General features: G+C 37.3%; 1 protein-coding gene across 2 annotated transcripts in view; it reads left to right on the top strand.

Annotated features, from left to right (window-relative positions):
• The window catches only part of luzp2 (leucine zipper protein 2), a 257,629-nt gene extending 241,063 nt beyond the window's left edge, over positions 1–16,566 (top strand). For both annotated transcript variants that reach the window (XM_047363183.1, XM_047363182.1), the window contains 3 exons: positions 1,000–1,104; positions 4,088–4,159; positions 15,671–16,566. In XM_047363183.1, coding sequence (XP_047219139.1) covers positions 1,000–1,104; positions 4,088–4,159; positions 15,671–15,778 — 285 coding nt within the window. In that variant the 3' untranslated portion in view covers positions 15,779–16,566. The remainder of the gene's footprint in view (positions 1–999; positions 1,105–4,087; positions 4,160–15,670) is intronic.
• The last annotated feature ends 2,291 nt before the right edge of the window (positions 16,567–18,857 follow it).

Here is an 18,857-nt window from a genome sequence, read left to right on the forward strand (position 1 = left end):
TGGTGAGTCTATTTTATCAGTGTTAGTGATACCATATTCACATATGTTGAAACATTCCCTTTATCTTACCTTAGGAGACAGATGCATGGCCAGACACTGTTTAGCCATGCTCACAGTATGGTTCTATGTTACTGTTCATCTTTGCTTTGTGCACTACTCTAAATGAAATTTAGTTGATAGTGCATCAAATTATTGACATCTGAGACAGAAGTGTAGGGGAATTTATGTGTTAGTCAACATGTATTCAGTAACATTTATTGTTATAAATGCATAATCCTGCATTTTCAACATTTCCATCTATACAAGGTATTGAATTTAGTCAATTTGATCAAGCCCCGGTGGTGCTTATATTGCTATAGTATTTCTGAAAACATGTGGTTTGCTTGTCTCTTTTTTGGACATGTGTCTATCACGTGGAAGCTGTGGAAGCTTAGATTTCGAAACATTTTCCTGGAAGCCCCTATTCTTGCAGCAACAAAGAAGCTCATTATCATATGCTGTTGTATAGTATTTCTGGAATGTTGACAAAAAAATGAAAGTCTTCCAACCTGAAATGGAAAACTTACCCTGAAGCTATGAATTGGACTGAATTGTGGTTTGGTGAAATATTCCACCCAATTCTCTCCACCTTAAAATGTGAAGTCTGGTTTTGTATCCATTTCAAATAACCAAATGCAATGGCCAAACATGTTTAAGTTGTATGAGTATTGTAAGTAGTCTATTAGTCAAAAAACCTCGACTACCCACATTACAATCTTAGAATAGCCAGTAACTGGTTATACAATATTATTTTTTGTTAAATATGTATATATGTGTGCATATGTTTTTATTTCTTTACTTATCTTCTTAACTTTTTCTTTCCTTTACTTTATTGTTTTTACTTGCTGTTGGTTTGCTGTCTGTGTGTCTGTCTGTCTGTCTGTCATTCTGTCAGAAAGAGCTTGTTCAGTTTCAAAGTACTTCTTACCCAAAAATAAAAGCTGTGTATTTTCCCTACAGGACATCTCCAAAGTTCAGAGACTTGTTACCTCCAATAAAACATCCACAAACGTCACTGTAATGAGAAGAGAGAGCGTCGGAGTTAAAGAGTGCCAGATGGAAAAGGTGAGCTTTTGGAGTAATTAATGCATAATGGCCTATGTGACCACAGGGCTTGTATTTACGAGTTTCATCTTTTCATTAAATTAATGCCCTCTCATCAGAAATCAGATCGACCAATTTACCTTAACTGCCTTCATTATGGTTAATAAACTGCTTAACTTAACAGAAGATCTTCAACAAGTTTTACCTTGGTGGTGGCATTCTTTCAATTTTAGTCTGATCCTTCTTTAATGGACATAAGTGATTTGAGTTTTTTTTCATGCTTGAAAATGATTAGAGGCTGGTTTGTGTTATACTTTGACTTTAAATTGACTCCCTAACTCCTGAAGTTTTATTCATCAAAGAATAAGCAATGGATCAAGGTTTGCAGTTCCAATGTTATGAAATCTAAAAAATCTAGTTCTAGTTTTTTATTTGTTTGTTTGTTTTACGTAAAGTTGATATAGAGCATTTATTTTGAGTTTTTTTATTCAGGACTAAAAACAAGGACATTATTCTCATAAGAAAAGAGATACACTGCACCAGATTGAGCCACTGGCTAATTTTCATCTGTAGCCCTTAAAGCAGATTGAACTATATGTATATATAAATATATACATGCAAAAACCACTATACCGTTTGAACATAAATGCATCATAATCATCACTACCTTCATCAGCACATAAATATAATCCTGAAGTTCTCCCCACACTCTTTTTTTCTAGTGATTAGTTCATTCTGTCTTATCGGAAAAAAGTGGAGTTTCTTAGATGTTTTCAATGTATTAGGAAGCAATATTCACAGAGTCTAAGAGGAGGAAATGGATATCAGTTGTTTTAGAGTTTGTCATCGGGAATAATGCCAAGATTGTTATATTTCATGTTAAATCTTACCTTCCATTGCTTCATCTTTGCGTTAGTGCGGTGGTTGAAGGACAGACAACATTTTCGCACTCACACTTAGGTTGAACAAGCTCCTTACATGGAGCCTTGCTGACAACTTCAACTCCCTCTCCTCCCTCAATTGACATCTTCGGCTGAGGGAAGAGAGGGAAAAGGCATCACTGACCTTTCATACCTCAGTGTTCGAGAAATACAGTAGTTTGGTACCTCACAGACTCAAAGCCGGTCTTGGGAACTGGGAGCAGTAGGTTTTAAAAATATATCGACAACAATTTTTTTTTAAAGATCAGGAAGATCTAAATAAGTGAATAGAGTTAATTAGGATTTCTGACAAGTGGTTATTTAGAGCTATTATCGACAGAAGACAGGATATGTGTTTATTTATTTATTATTGAAAACTACTAAAATGTTAATGTTGATTATTGGACTATCTAGTCTTCAAAAACACCAGTAGAGCCTGATGGATATTCCCTGACATTACCAATTTTACTAGTATTAGAGTTGTCTTTAATTGTGATTGTTGTGGGAGGACACAAAATCAAATCAACAGTTTTTTATTGTGGTTTGCTGCCCAAGGTTCACCTTTTTTGCAGAGGGTTTCTAGCTTGTGCTGCTTCCTTATTTTTAGGTTCTGATGATCATTAAATCTTGTCTTGTCTTTTGGTCTCAGTAAAAAAAAAAAATAATAATAATAATTAAAGAGATGTTACAGTCACTTATCAGGCAATGAAATTAACAGGATAATGTAATGGGGCCGACTGTAGTATCATGGTGGGGTTACTGTTTATACCTTGATACCAGTGGCTGTCACCATTCAGAAAATAAGATAATAAGACCTCTGTAAGTGTAAATGTTATCAGTTTTAGCTTATCAATACACTGAGTTAAAAAAAACAAACATTTTAATTAAAGCAAAACCATTGTTGTTTCTGGTATGGGAATATGGGGATAATTGTATTTGCACCCAACTTTGGTCAGCATGTTCTCTGCTTATCCAGAAAATCTTTTTATGACCTGAATCAGAAAGTCACAAGCTCTGCTGTTTTTTTTTGTTTTTTTTTGTCAATACTTGCAATTGTTCTGAAACTTAACAGGAGTCTCCTTGTGTATAATTGAATTCACTGAACAAAATTATAATTGTAAGCATCTATCTATGTGAGATCTTAGAGTTAAAATCAAGCTGTGGTGTAGCAAAAAGATAAGACTGAGTCAAGGCTCAGGGCTGTAAAAGATTAATAGAAAATGTGCTTTGTCTATTTAAATCTAAAAAAATTAGAAGATATTTCATAGATCTGCTTAACCGGGCAGATTGAGTAATTAGAACAAAAAGGTCTTGCTCAGATAGGTTTTCCTACAAGTCACTGCTAGCTATGAGTGGAATCCATAGTCCCCACTGTGGAGAAGAGGAAACCTCACAGACTGATAGCCATTGATGCATTATTTGACCAGTCAGGCCTTTGTGTTAGAGTGGCCTGTGAGAAGCCATTGCTCACTAAAAGACACACGACAGACCTCTGGGAATTTGACCACAGCTAGCTGAACACCTCTCAGACTGAGAGGCAGAATTCTCTGTTCTGATGAAACAAAGATTGAACTATTTGTCCACAATTCCCAACACTGTGTGGAGGACACAAAGCTGTGGGAATCACCTATTTAATACCATTCCTACAGTCAAACATAAGTGCTGCAGGGTTGTTGTTTGTTTTCTTTGGAACTGATCTAGTAGACTGGTGAGCTTAGATGCAGGAAAATATAGTGCAGTTCAATGTTTAATATATTGTTAAGATCCAAGTCGGTCACTTCTTATTCTGTGTTTTGTTTTCTTTAAAAAGAAAATATGAATTAATCCATTTTGCAATTTTATTTTCTCACAAGAGACACCATATAAGATTATAATAATAATTTCTCTGTAAATAAATACATTAAAGACATTGGTTGTGAGAAATATTGTCAGTTCTTTCTGGTGACAAAGATAAATCCATGGTAATGGTTGTTAAACCCATTCTCACTGATATGGGTGTACTCAATTTTTACTGAATTAATACAGAACAAGAAAGATGACACGATCAGTCTGTGCAATATACTGACATGTTTTTTTTCCTATAGACCACAGAATGCTTCCAGAATCCGATCGCCGGATCAGTTCCAGATAGCAAAAACCTACCAGACATTCAGCAGGTATGCTTCACTATATTTTATATTCAGTTATAATTTCCAAAGTTCTCAGACTTGGTTAAATGTTACTTACAGAGATTTTTTTTTTTTTTTTGCTGGGGATTAATTTATTGCATCACTGAGTATTTGGTGTAGTTATGATGATAGCTATTTAGTGAAGAGAGAATGTAATTTATGACTATTATGCTCAATACCTCAATATCCACCATATTTAGGCTGTTCTGGTTATTTACATTAAAATTGTAGAAGGCATGGGGATGAGATCACTTGAAAATCCAATGAAATTATATTTTAAGAAATACTTTATAAACTTAACTAGCAGTGTAACTATTTACTTTCTGACAACCACTAACCAAAAGGTATTGAAATATAATGAAAAAAACAACACCTACATGAAGGTTGCTAAAAAAGGCTGCCAATCCAGAAAAGTGAATATCCAATGTGCCAATGTCTCCTATGGTGTTTGATTTTAAATAGTCTGGCAAAATCTTTGCATATTTGCCTCTGTCAATCTATCATTGAACTGAGTCACACCTGTTTTCTGGTGGCAGATGGCACAGCAAAACAATGCATCTCATTTTAAATGCAGCGCAATACCTCTTAACTGAGCAACTGTCTTTCATTCCAAGTGGCAGAAGTCCATATTTAGAACACAGGTTATTTCTTCTAGAATTCAAGAGCTAAAAATCAAGCATTCTTTCTTTATTTCATTGAGTGTTAGGGGTTAGTTGTATGTAACATCTTGTTGGTGAACCATAAAAATCTCAGTTTACTTGAAGAATTTCAGTTTTTTTGGATTTATGTAAAAATGAACAAAGGTCATAGACACCATTACAGGAAACAACTTTGTTAAAGGTATGATTATACCAGATGTAATTCCCCAAATCTTTCCAAAAGGAAGATGCAACATATTTGCCTGCTTTCTAAACCTTTTCAGTGTTGTCTTTATGACATGGGAAATTATTTGAATTGGCTTAGGAAAGCAAGCCTACAATCAACTATTTCCCCACATCTTTTACTCACAGCCCTTTGCCATTCAGGGTGTAGTAAACAATGTGATTAGTCGTAATTTGCATTCCGGTCCCTGCGGATCAATCTGCATTAAGGCGCTCCCTGTTTCTGTCAGTCTACTTTCATTATGTGTCCTCATCTTCAATTTATGAGACTGAAAACCTGAGAGGCTTCTAGCTTGATGTGAAGATATTCTATGATAGGTGGACAAAGAAAATCACATAGGGTAGCTCAGGAAAAGATGAAACTGAGTAAAAATTCAGTTTGAAGATCCGCATGAACTATTTTACTCTGCATAACTTGCCAGTGAAGATACATATGTTCATTGCTTGAACAATAAGGGGGCTTCATTATTCAGTATGAAATATATTACTCATGCAATGGATGGTATACAGAGGCAAACATTTTACAAGAAATATAACCCAGCATTCACGTTCACAGCTCTGGAACAGAAGTCATCATAGCTCTTATACTTCCATATATTTTATTATACAAAGAAGTACTAACTAAAGCTGTAAACCTGGGGTACAAACCACTGGAATCCTTATTCTTTTCATACTTTTAAAACTCCATAAAACCTTTTAGAGATCTAGAACATTGCTATTCTAATGGCCATATAGTGATTTTAGCACACATTCAACTGCAGTCAATCAGCAGTCCCTGGTGTCAGAAATGTAAGTAAGATTCCACCTTTTGCTCCCTAAGTTGATATGGCATCTCACATGTATCTTTTTGAGATTATGTGAGTACATAATTTTGAGGTGAAAGAAAAAGTACACATGGTTTTATTTATTTTTTTACAAATACAAATCTGTGAAATGAGGCTCCCTTCATTTTGCTAGCTCTTTTTCTTTTGTTAGCCCCCTAAGACATTTAATCTGTAAATAAGAGTCCACCTCTGACTAATTTAATCTTAATATGATTACAGATGTATAGGGAGGTCACCTGAACTGGATGACTTGAGGGGCAGAAATTCAAAGCTCAGGTGGGATAATTTGTTGTAAAAATAAAGAATGGCAAGAAGTAAGCCATAGCTAAAAAAACAATAAGAAGTCATGTTTAAAGTTTGCTACAAGTCGTGCTGGGGACACAGCAAATATGTGGAAGGAGGTTAATTTGACGAATGAGACAAATCATGAAATATTAACCTACTTCGCTACATGTGGCCGGAAATGAACACTTCACATCATCCTGAACACACAGTTCCCACCATAAAACATGGTGGTGGCAGCATCTTGCTGTGGGGGAAGCTTTTCCTCAGCAGGTATAGGAAGACATGTTAGAAATTATTTAAAGCTGCATTGCACTATATACGGGATAGTTCTGTAAGAAAACCAGTTTGAGGCTGCAGAAGACTTTGGAGTAGGGTGGACGGTGACCTTCCAGAAGGAAAACCCTAAACATATGGACAAAGCTACGGTGCAGTGGTTTAGTTAAAAACACTTTCATGCAAAATGGCCCAGTCAAGTCTATATGTCTGACTGTGCTTGAACTAACTTTTAAAGAAGAACTAACAAAAATTTAAGTCACTAGTTGTGCAAAGCTGAAAGAGAATACCTAAAAGATTTATAGCTGTTATTATAGCAAAAAAGTATTTCTACAAACATTTTACTCAAGGGGCTAAATATAAATGCTCTTCCCAGATATTTCTTGTAAAAAAAAAGGAAAACCTGACTTTTTTTTTCCTTTCTGTCCCTGGTGTATGCTACTTTGTATTTAAGTTGTGGTTGTGAAGGCTTTTCAATACTTTTGTGAGCCAAACTTGTACATGTGTACTTGCAATAGAGTTTTTTTTTATGTAGCCACACAATATTAATTAGGATCAGTTGTTTAAATATTTAAAACAATAAAACCATAAACTATGGATTGTTCAGCTATTAAAATGACTGTACAGCTGCTTTATATGGTCCAAATAGTGAAAAATAAAAATTAATACATAAGTCAGAAAGAACTTTGAACATTTACAAATCAGTTTGACTGCTGCCACTGCTGCAGCTGAAAGTGTTTAGAGTTATTTAAAACAACAATAAAAAAAGTATTAAATAAAAAAATACTTTAACACAGTTAATACTTAAAGATGTGCTTGGGGACGTTTTCCTACTAATAAGTGAGAAACATTGGTAAAAGGATTTTTGGTTAAGAATCCACATAAAGTGCATTAACTGAAAGATCTGCTAAATTAAGTTAGAATTATTTGAATCCCCTTTTTCTATTTTTTATTTATTTTGTATCATTAGATATGTCATTATGACTCATAATTTATTTACTCAGTCGCTTATTTTGTATGCAGGTAAATTCACTGCAGTCAATGTGCAGTCTATGTGCAGTGCTTTAACATGCCATTTCCCAAGATGACATTATTGAAATGACAGAGAAGGCTGCTCTGGAACCTGAACTCGAATCACAAAGTCAATAAAGAATCTGTTGTTGTTGAACTGTAAGCACACAAACACTTCCTTTAGAACCCAACACCAAAATGACATTGTAATATGTGGATGTTATAACTGTTTTCTCTGCTGTAAATTACCATAAAGAACATTTGTAGAGTTCTATTGACTCTTGCAACAGCATCAGTAGTGGCCCCTTTTCTTAGTGAACAAAATTAAGGTCAGCCTTAACTGCAAACAAGTCAGTTTTGAATTAAACTGCAAAAGAATTAACAAGCCTCCATGATTTGTTAATACACACTGTGAAAGGAACTGTAACATGAAAACCACACACATTTGCATTTTTTTACCTTAAAAGTTCTCCTTCGTCCTACGCTAAGAGCATGTGATAGTTAAAATGTGTGCACAGTATTTAGACACATAAAAATAGCAGAAAACCAGGCAGTCAGCGTTTCCAGGTCAATAATTTATGGGTGAAACAGTTCTCACCATCCATAGTTAGGTACACACAACAAACTGTTATTTCTCTAAAAGGAGCCATTCACCAAAAAGGCAACAATACCACTGGCCTCAATTTAGAACTATTAAGAGATATCAATGTAAAAACTAACAATGTATACTAAAAAAATATTTACCATCCAGAAGGCTTGAATGAATATTTTAAACTGTTAAAAATTCGAGAAATATTTAAAATGTTATTGCACTGCTGAGTATGAGCAAATTAGTGAAGTAAAGAGACAGAAATGGTGCAAATCTATTGACCCATGATATCATTTATATTAGGTGAGGTACAATACAAATATATCACTCTTTGTTTAATAAAACTGCGTATTACACAAATTTATTCAGTTCTTTTTTTGTATTAAATAACTGAAAAAAAGATATTCAAATTGTTTATTGAGATGCACCTGTGTTAGAAAGCTGCCTAAAAACCCTATTAGCTCCCAGGTCTACAGAGATTTAAGGTGCACATCAATGGGGTGCAACACAATGAAATAGCTCGATTATGAAGTTGCAGCTTCTAAACAGAAGCTTCTACAACACAAATAGAGGTTAATGAATTTCTATGTAGATACCAAAGGCTAATGGGTATCAGTCTAATTAAAGCAGCCATTATATACAGGGGTTGGACAATGAAACTGAAACACCTGGTTTTAGACCAAAATTATTTATTAGTATGGTGTAGGCCTCCTTTTGCGGCCAATACAGCGTCAATTCGTCTTGGGAATGACATACACAAGTCCTGCACAGTGGTCAGAGGGATTTTAAGCCATTCTTCTTGCAGGATAGTGGCCAGGTCACTACGTGATACTGGTGGAGGAAAACGTTTCCAGACTCGATCCTCCAAAAGACCCCAAAGTGGCTCAATAATATTTAGATCTGGTGACTGTGCAGGCCATGGGAGATATTCAACTTCACTTTCATGTTCATCAAACCAATCTTTCACCAGTCTTACTGTGTGTATTGGTGCATTGTCATCCTGATACACGGCACCGCCTTCAGGATACAATGTTTGAACCATTGGATGCACATGGTCCTCAAGAATGGTTCGGTAGTCCTTGGCAGTGATGCCCCCATCTAGCACACGTATTGGGCCAAGGGAATGCCATGATATGGCAGCCCGAACCATGACTGATCCATTCCCATGCTTCACTCTGGGCATGCAACAGTCTGGGTGGTACGCTTCTTTGGGGCTTCTCCACACCGTAACTCTCCCGGATGTGGGGAAAACAGTAAAGGTGGACTCATCAGAGAACAATACATGTTTCACATTGTCCACAGTGGTGCGCTTCTTGCACCATTGAAACCGACGTTTGGCATTGGCATGGGTGACCAAAGGTTTGGCTATAGCAGTCCGGCCGTCTATATTGACCCTGTGGAGCTCCCAACGGACAGTTCTGGTGGAAACAGGAGAGTTGAGGTGCACATTTAATTCTGCCGTGATTTGGGCAGCCGTGGTTTTATGTTTTTTGAATACAATCCGGGTTAGCACCCGAACATCCCTTTCAGACAGCTTCCTCTTGCGTCCATAGTTAATCCTGTTGGATGTGGTTCGTCCTTCTTGGTGGTATGCTGACATTACCCTGGATACCGTGGCTCTTGATGCATCGCAAAGACTTGCTGTCTTGGTCACAGATGCACCAGCAAGACATGCACCAACAATTTGTCCTCTTTTGAACTCTGGTGTGTCACCCATAATGTTGGGTGCATTTCAATATTTTGAGCAAAACTGTGCTCTTACCCTGCTAATTGAACCTTCACACTCTGCTCTTACTGGTGCAATGTGCAATCAATAAAGACTGGCTACCAGGCTGGTCCAATTTAGCCATGAAACCTCCCACAATACAATGACAGGTGTTTCAGTTTCATTGTCCAACCTCTGTATATATATATATATATATATATATATATATATATATATATAACCAGGAAAATCCCATTTTAAAGGGAGTCTGAACAAAATCACCACATTAAAAACAATTTACAACAATTTACATCAACAGTTTCATAAAACAATTACGGCCCATGGGCTTCATTTCCAAACTCTTTAGAAATAGTTTAAATTGTCCTATTGTAAAATGTTCCATGTTGTGTGGGAAAAATACTGAAATGCCACCTTGACCGGCCTCTGTGCGGACACTTGGTATGAGCAGTAGCAGTGATTTTTGATAGGGTAAAGACTACAGTCCAGCTGCTCTTGGTTGAACATATTCACAAAGATATGGGGGGAGCAGACGCAGAATACCCTTACAAATGAACATATTCCAATGAGTCAGTCTATGAGTCTCCAATGCTGGCCAGCCCACGCATGTGGCAAGTTCACAATGATGTGTACAAGGCTTATTGTTTGTGATAAACTGTAAAGAAACATGATAAACAGCTTCTAATGGTTTTAAGACTTGAGCTGGAGCATTCATATAAATAAGATCACCATAATACAAAACGGGTAAAAACGTTACTGCTACTAGTTTATTCTTTGCATTAAAAGACAAACAGCCTATTTCTAAAACAGAAGCCGATTTTCAGTCTCAGTTTCCTAACAAATTTTTCAACATTTCCTTCAAAACTAAGATAAAAGCAAAGAATATCATCAATTGAAATACCTGGATATTAAAAGAATTGAGCTCTTTCAATTTCTGCCCCTTGAAGGGTGACAACAGGATAACTAATCTGCAGATTAGGCTTTGTTTTTGAAAAGAACATGAACTTGCTCTTATTTGAATTTAATCTAATTGTGGAAAGCTATTATGAATTATGTTAAATGCATGTTGTAATGTAGAGACACTGGCAGTAAAAGTTTTCAAAGAACTATAGATAACCATATCATCGACGTACAAATCGCATTTAGTGTCCGCAAGATCCTGGCCAAAATTATGCACATTGATAGTAAATAGGAGTAGCCCCTTAACAGAGCCTTGGGGGACTCCTGTAGTTAATGTAAGAATATTAGTATATTACTATATTAAATATATTCTGATTTATATGTATATAGATACACTGCTCAAAAAAATAAAGGGAATACTCAAATAACACAGCCTAGATCTGAATCTATTCCATTTGCGAAGCATGATCGCAGTTTTTTTCTGATGCCATGGGGAACTGCCCAGGAAATTCCACAGCTTATTGCAAACCCTCTTTGTAAACCACAGCCTCCACTGAAGAACAATGTCATAATTTAATGGCCTTCTTTAAATCCAACATTCCTTCTGTTCTCGCTGAACCTGTCAGCCCATAACGTTCTTTGAGAATATGCACTGCTTGCCCTTAACCACCACCTAAACTGCTTCCTTAAAGTGTCTCTGGAAGAGGTACAGGACATAGTCAGGAGAATTAAACCTTCCACCTGCTCTTCCCTTTGGGAACTTTAGGCTGCCACTGGGCAGTGCCCAGAGAGCATTCTCTTCTCAATTTCCTTGACTTGCATTGCATACAGTTGACCACAACATCGTCCTTTATCAGCTTCAACATACCATCGAACTCACAGGTACTGCCTTCAATTGGTTCAAGTACCTTACAGATCAAATAGAATACATCTCTCTTGGACATTCCAGATCAATTTCACATACAGTCACTCAGGGGTCAGTTCTCGGCCCTATCCTGTTTGTCCTTTACCTCCTCCCCTTGGCCAAGTTACAGTATCAATCACAGTCACAGTCCTCCTTCCACTGCTATACTGATGACATACAGTTGTATATCAGTACAACTGCTGCGACTCCTCATTTGTCTGTATCTCTCTCTACGCCATTGCCATCATTATCTTTATCATCTCAGCTTGCCATATATCTGAAGGGGATAAAGGTGTGGCATAGCCACACCTTTTCTCCAACTAAACACCTTCAGGACAGAAGCCATTGTTGAAGACCCGTTGAAGCCATCGTTGAAGACAGCATTGAGTCTCACTATTCTGCTGTGCTTTGCCTTTTATTTTTCTTCTCCCTTGCATCTTACTAATGCCTACACTCACACCCCCATGAATTCCTTTGTCTGGTCTTTAATTCTTGTTGCAGCCATTGTTCCATCAATACTTTCTTTTAATTTGGTGCCCGTTATCCATGTGGCATAACCACGCTCCACCATCCGATCTGCCCACCCCTTTTGCTTCAGCCACTACCTTGCTTGTTAGTTAGATTGGCTTCATACATTGTTACCACACACACACACACAGACACACACATCCATACCTCTGTCCACATAGACATCAGCCTCATGAGATTGTGTCTGCTTTAACTGGTCTGTCCTGCTGTTTGCAGCCAATGTCTTTTTGTTATTTATTTGCCACAGCTTGGTGTGTCCTCGGCCAACTTCATCTGCTAGCGTGCCCGCTAGTTGACCTAGCCACACACAGACGCACATATGTAGTATTTTCATATTCTTATAGAGACCTTCTATTGACTTCAATTCATTGTTAAAAAGACAATATTCTAACTTTATTAATAGTTTTGTCAATAAATAATAATTATTCATTATTATTATTAAAAGTTGCTGAAAACCAAGCACTGTTGTGCTACACCATCATGGTAGGCAACCCCACCAGATCTAGTCATCTCCTATTACCAGCTTCACCTTCTCTGGCCACAACAATCCCCTCTCCCCATCAGTTACTAACCTGAGAGTTAAACTCCCCCCTCACTTTTGAATCCAATGTAAACCTGCTCTGCAAGATCTCCTTCCATCACTTTCACAAAATTACCAAACTTCATTCCACTCTCACCTAATTAGAAAACCTGATCCACACCTTTGTCTTCTCTAGACTGCACTACTGTAATACACTGCTCCTTGGGATACCTAGCAAAAGTCCTCAGAGGCTCCAATATGTCTGAATCTCTGCAGCTACGATCCTAGCTTTGCCTTTTATTTTTCTTCTCCCTTGCATCTTACTAATGCCTACACTCACACCCCCATGAATTCCTTTGTCTGGTCTTTAATTCTTGTTGCAGCCATTGTTCCATCAATACTTTCTTTTAATTTGGTGCCCGTTATCCATGTGGCATAACCACGCTCCACCATCCGATCTGCCCACCCCTTTTGCTTCAGCCACTACCTTGCTTGTTAGTTAGATTGGCTTCATACATTGTTACCACACACACACACACAGACACACACATCCATACCTCTGTCCACATAGACATCAGCCTCATGAGATTGTGTCTGCTTTAACTGGTCTGTCCTGCTGTTTGCAGCCAATGTCTTTTTGTTATTTATTTGCCACAGCTTGGTGTGTCCTCGGCCAACTTCATCTGCTAGCGTGCCCGCTAGTTGACCTAGCCACACACAGACGCACATATGTAGTATTTTCATATTCTTATAGAGACCTTCTATTGACTTCAATTCATTGTTAAAAAGACAATATTCTAACTTTATTAATAGTTTTGTCAATAAATAATAATTATTCATTATTATTATTAAAAGTTGCTGAAAACCAAGCACTGTTGTGCTACACCATCATGGTAGGCAACCCCACCAGATCTAGTCATCTCCTATTACCAGCTTCACCTTCTCTGGCCACAACAATCCCCTCTCCCCATCAGTTACTAACCTGAGAGTTAAACTCCCCCCTCACTTTTGAATCCAATGTAAACCTGCTCTGCAAGATCTCCTTCCATCACTTTCACAAAATTACCAAACTTCATTCCACTCTCACCTAATTAGAAAACCTGATCCACACCTTTGTCTTCTCTAGACTGCACTACTGTAATACACTGCTCCTTGGGATACCTAGCAAAAGTCCTCAGAGGCTCCAATATGTCTGAATCTCTGCAGCTACGATCCTAGCTTTAGAGTTGAATGAATCGTATGCAGTTCACACATTGATCATATGTGACATCTGTACTCAGAAATCCCCAAAAACGTATTCCGCTGCAAAGATCCCTGAAAAACATACTCTTGAAATACAACAGATGTTGTATAGAAGCAACATGGAATAGTCGAATTATTTAATGTGTCAGCTGTTTCCTTAAAAATGTTTAAAAAGGTGGTAAAAAAATACAATATCATCTAATACCAGTAAAAAATTAATAAATGGATAAACAGAATATTGTTTTCAAAGCTGTTATTCAAAGCTTCTTTTCTGTTGACAGGTCTTAAGTAGCAGGAATGTCACTGACTTATTTTTATATGTGATTCGAGGCAGTATATAGAAATGTTAGCGTTCAGTCAGACACTTTGCACTATGACCTGACACTATGTAATTAAGAAACGATGAAGCAAACACATTTTTGTGACACCAGTTAGGAGGTTTTAAAATAGCTAATATGGTCTCAGTAGTAGGATTAAAGTTGCAATTTAAAAAAATGTTTAAAACCACTGTGTTGGCCTGAAACCTTAATGCTATAATCTTTCACATTTTATAAGACTCTGCTATTGTTGTTTTAACTTCCCACCACTGCAATCAAAATGCTGAAAGATTAGCCACTGCACAATAAATAGAAAGCAGATACGAAGTAAGTAGATAGATACATATTTTAATAAAATCACCTTTAAGTTTTCTCTGCTGATTTACCTAATTAGATATAGCAATATATTTGAGTGTGTATGCTAATCCTTCTTATATATTCTTTAAGTTAACTTAAGTTTTGAGGATAAATAAAAAGCTAATTGGTTGTGTTGTTCTTACTTGTTGAAGCTGGCATAAGATTTGTGGCCTCTAGTTTAGCAGCTGAATTAAAGGATTGTTTCATTCATTTATCTGCTGCATTTAAAGGTTTGAATCAGACACTAAATATCCCACTATCTAAAGCCTTTAAGAAAAGAAAAAAACTGAAACTGTCTCTAATTTAGATCATTGACAAAGACAGATCACTCAAGACCAAGATTTTTACCAAAAGTTCTGTCTTAAAACAGATTATGCCATATATTGCAGTACATTGTCAAGGCTTGCTGACATATTTCCTCAGTTATTTTATAAAAATTTGATCCTGCTTATTTTCCAACTTTTATTGAATAAACAGAAAATTTTATAAAATTGTAAAGAACACAATTTTTGCCTCTTTTTATGAACCTTTCCAAGCAAATTGTGGACAAAACAAAGTAAAGCTCTATGCCTGTATCACTAGTACCAATCAGAGCTGTTGTGTATTCTGTTTGATAGCAACATCTCCCTCCTTGGAATGTTATTTGAGCTTTTTTACTGCTGTACATTGTCTAGGTATGCTCTTGTTATATGATGAGGATCTTATTTTGTGCCAGTTGACTCTAGAATAGTTCGTAGGTGAAATCCAACAAAAAATTATAATGTGATGTTCATGTCCTGTGAATTGCAGGACTGGATATTTCTAATGTTTAACACTAGGTCAGAACAAGAAAACTTCTGGAAGATTCTAAGAATTTTGTTAACAGAAGTACATGATTGTATTTTATAGGTCTGCTTTAAGATTCTGGAAAAGAAGTCAACCTCCCTTCCAGTTGGTGCAGAAAATTCTGCACCTTGGTATCATGACATTTATAAATGATTTATCCCCTCAACCTGGCTTTTTTTGTCACTCAGGGTGTTCCTGGCCCTAATTAGGGGTGTCTGACCTGGTCTCTACCCACTGTAATCAACACAATGATCACCTAAATTCTGCTGCATGGAATGTTTTCTGTCTTTGTAATTTCAACTCTTTTTTTAACTCATCAGCAAAAGGGCTACGCACAGAGTGGACAATTTGACACAAAGCTGTCACATGGCAGCAAGGATGCAGACGGAGAGAGCAGCAAAAAGACAAAGCCCCATGAATACAACTGAGCAGACGGCATGTCATTGCAGAGCAGCCTGCGTCGCCTGAAGGATCTTTCTAAGAGCACACACTTGCACACTGTTACAAGAAAAAACTTGCACCCACACACTTTGACTTACATGCTCACTTTTAAAACATAAACACACACTCACACAAAAAGCGAGACATATGCATATCAGCATTGTTAGAGAAAGCTGAATACTGTAACTGACAAAACTCACACTGTCATCTGACAACTTTCATAGTAAAATGGCATGCGTTTAGATATTCTTTTCAAAGGTAGGAATGGCACTGGTAACTTGTTTCATGATTGTTCATTTGTTGTTTAATTCTCTGAGTTTTATTATAATTGAGGACACTGCTTTCTAAATGTGCGATCTTTCTAGAAATACCCTTTGCACTGGTGAGGTCTGACACTGTTTCCTGTGATAAGTATATAAATTGACAAAAAGTACTATTATTATTACAACTACTACTATTACCACTACTACTACCCAATTAGAAACATTGTTTGTCACTCATTGTAGCAAGGTTAATTTACTCCGCATTTTGAAATATAAAGGCTCAAGTTGGCTGGCCAACTGTTCAACATTTAATATTCAGCACTCTTTCTGCCTTTAACACTCCTGGGGCAAAGAGCCAAAGACTCACAATGGGTCGTCTCCCTGAGAATGTGCCATGCACTGAGTAGTAACTCCTAGCTACATGTTTCTGTGTTCTCTGACCTTCCTCTGTCCTTTAAATAAACTGTAATTTTCAGTAAATGTGTGAAGAATAAATGGTGATTTGTGGGAAAGAAACGAGTGAGCACGTTTGTGATCTAAGAAAAGAATCAGAGCTCAAGTTTTGCACCCTCTGAATACTAACTACATGTCTTACATTTCTGCATGCAGCTAGAGAGCTTGTAAGGGAGGTATTGCTGCTTCCCTCAAAAGATAATGATCCATCTGTGCAGTATTCAGAGGGATCCTTTGACATAAATGAAAAGTAATTATTCCAACAAAGTCAAAGAAATATGACCAATTTTTTATAAGTTCAAAATGAATTAACACATCTATACAGATCTATAGCGTGCCAGGTTGGTTTAGCAGTGTTAAATAGCATAATCTCATATTTCAAATTTTAGAAGACTGATGTTTAATTTGAGTACATGTATTCACTGGGGAAAAAAATCTGGGTCAAATGTAAAGCAAGCATCATCTGGGCTCACCCCACAAGTAGGATTAAGATTTGTGGAGTGAGATGGCCAGGGGTTCTCCTTTTTACTGTCACCACATGCACACCTAGAATGAGGGACTACTGCAAAAATAACTCGACTGTCCAGTGTTACCACATTACCGTTCACAAAGAGTGGTTGCTGACAGTAACTTGGTGTAGTTGACTGGGTTTCTGTATATTGAAAACTTTTTACCATTTGGCAGAGATATTCACAAGTTATTTTTCCAAGTCAAGTCTTAAACAGCAAGTCTAAATCAAGTCTTTCTTCCCAATTCAGAGTCAAGTCTCATGTCTATAGTTAAAATAAACATTTCTCATCAAATCTATGGCATCTGGTGGACCTCTATCTGATCTCTGCATCGCCCTAGGTTAGGATTCCAAACCTGTACTGTTTGTCCTTAGGCTTCAAATTATTAAATTTCCTTTTACTTTCTTAATATTTATTAACAGTTATGCTTATTTGACATTTATTTTACTGTGCAAAATTCTGCTAAAAGGCTGTTATATACAGTCTTCATTGATTGTACATTGCACCAGTAAGAGCAGAGTGTGAAGGTTCAATTAGCAGGGTAAGAGCACAGTTTTGCTCAAAATATTGAAATGCACACAACATTATGGGTGACATACCAGAGTTCAAAAGAGGACAAATTGTTGGTGCACGTCTTGCTGGCGCATCTGTGACCAAGACAGCAAGTCTTTGTGATGTATCAAGAGCCACGGTATCCAGGGTAACGTCAGCATACCACCAAGAAGGACGAACAACATCCAACAGGATTAACTGTGGACGCAAGAGGAAGCTGTCTGAAAGGGATGTTCGGGTGCTAACCTGGATTGTATCCAAAAAACATAAAACCACAGCTGCCCAAATCACAGCAGAATTAAATGTGCACCTCAACTCTCCTGTTTCCACCAGAACTGTCCGTCGGGAGCTCCACAGGGTCAATATAGACGGCCGGACTGCTATAGCCAAACCTTTGGTCGCCAATGCCAAACGTCGGTTTCGATGGTGCAAGAAGCGCACCACTGTGGACAATGTGAAACATGTATTGTTCTCTGATGAGTCCACCTTTACTGTTTTTCCCACATCCGGGAGAGATACTGTGTATGTAATTAATATATTTTAGGTTTTTTTATCGGTCTTTACCAGGGATGCCATTAAACTGACCACCACTTTTAAATCTACTAATCGTGGCTCCCGTACTATAGAACTGTAACACCACATTAGCAACATTTCTTATGAGCACATCAGAAATTTTAAAGTATTTTGCTAGCAGTACTGCTACAATATGATCAGAGTAGGAAGGGAAGTAGAATCTGGAACATCACAATGTCAGTAATGCACATTTTCCACCGGCTCAATTTGGCCCTACTCGACTCCACACGGTTCGCTTTGTGAGCGTTTCTATTACAGTTTTTTTCCGTACTGGTACCTACTTTTTTGGTCCCTGTTCCTGAGCAGGTACGATCGGGTCTGAGTAGGGACTACATGTGGCGTGACCAGACTACTTGTCACTGATTGGCCGTGGGAAGTGGAGAAATTAGAAGGTTTTCGTTGAGACAGTGCAGGGAAAAGTTAATAATACTCAAGAGCAATTACAATAATATTAAGGACCACAGTGGCCGGAGCAGGTCAAACATGTAATTTTATCATTTACGAGGCATAAACTGTGCCTCAAGGCTGACAGAAAAGAAAAAGGTCAAATAACCTTTCTGAATTACATGCGGGCAGAATGCTGTATGTAATAACATCCTAAACCAGCTGATCACATAAATTCAGCTGTTCAGAGAGCAGCTGCTTGTAATCAGACTGCCTGCATCGGACCAAACAGGAGGACGAGCCCGATGAATCTGCAGAGCACGAATATGCAA

The sequence above is a fragment of the Girardinichthys multiradiatus genome, chromosome 4 (genome assembly GCF_021462225.1).
Source record: "Girardinichthys multiradiatus isolate DD_20200921_A chromosome 4, DD_fGirMul_XY1, whole genome shotgun sequence".
NCBI lineage: Eukaryota > Metazoa > Chordata > Actinopteri > Cyprinodontiformes > Goodeidae > Girardinichthys > Girardinichthys multiradiatus.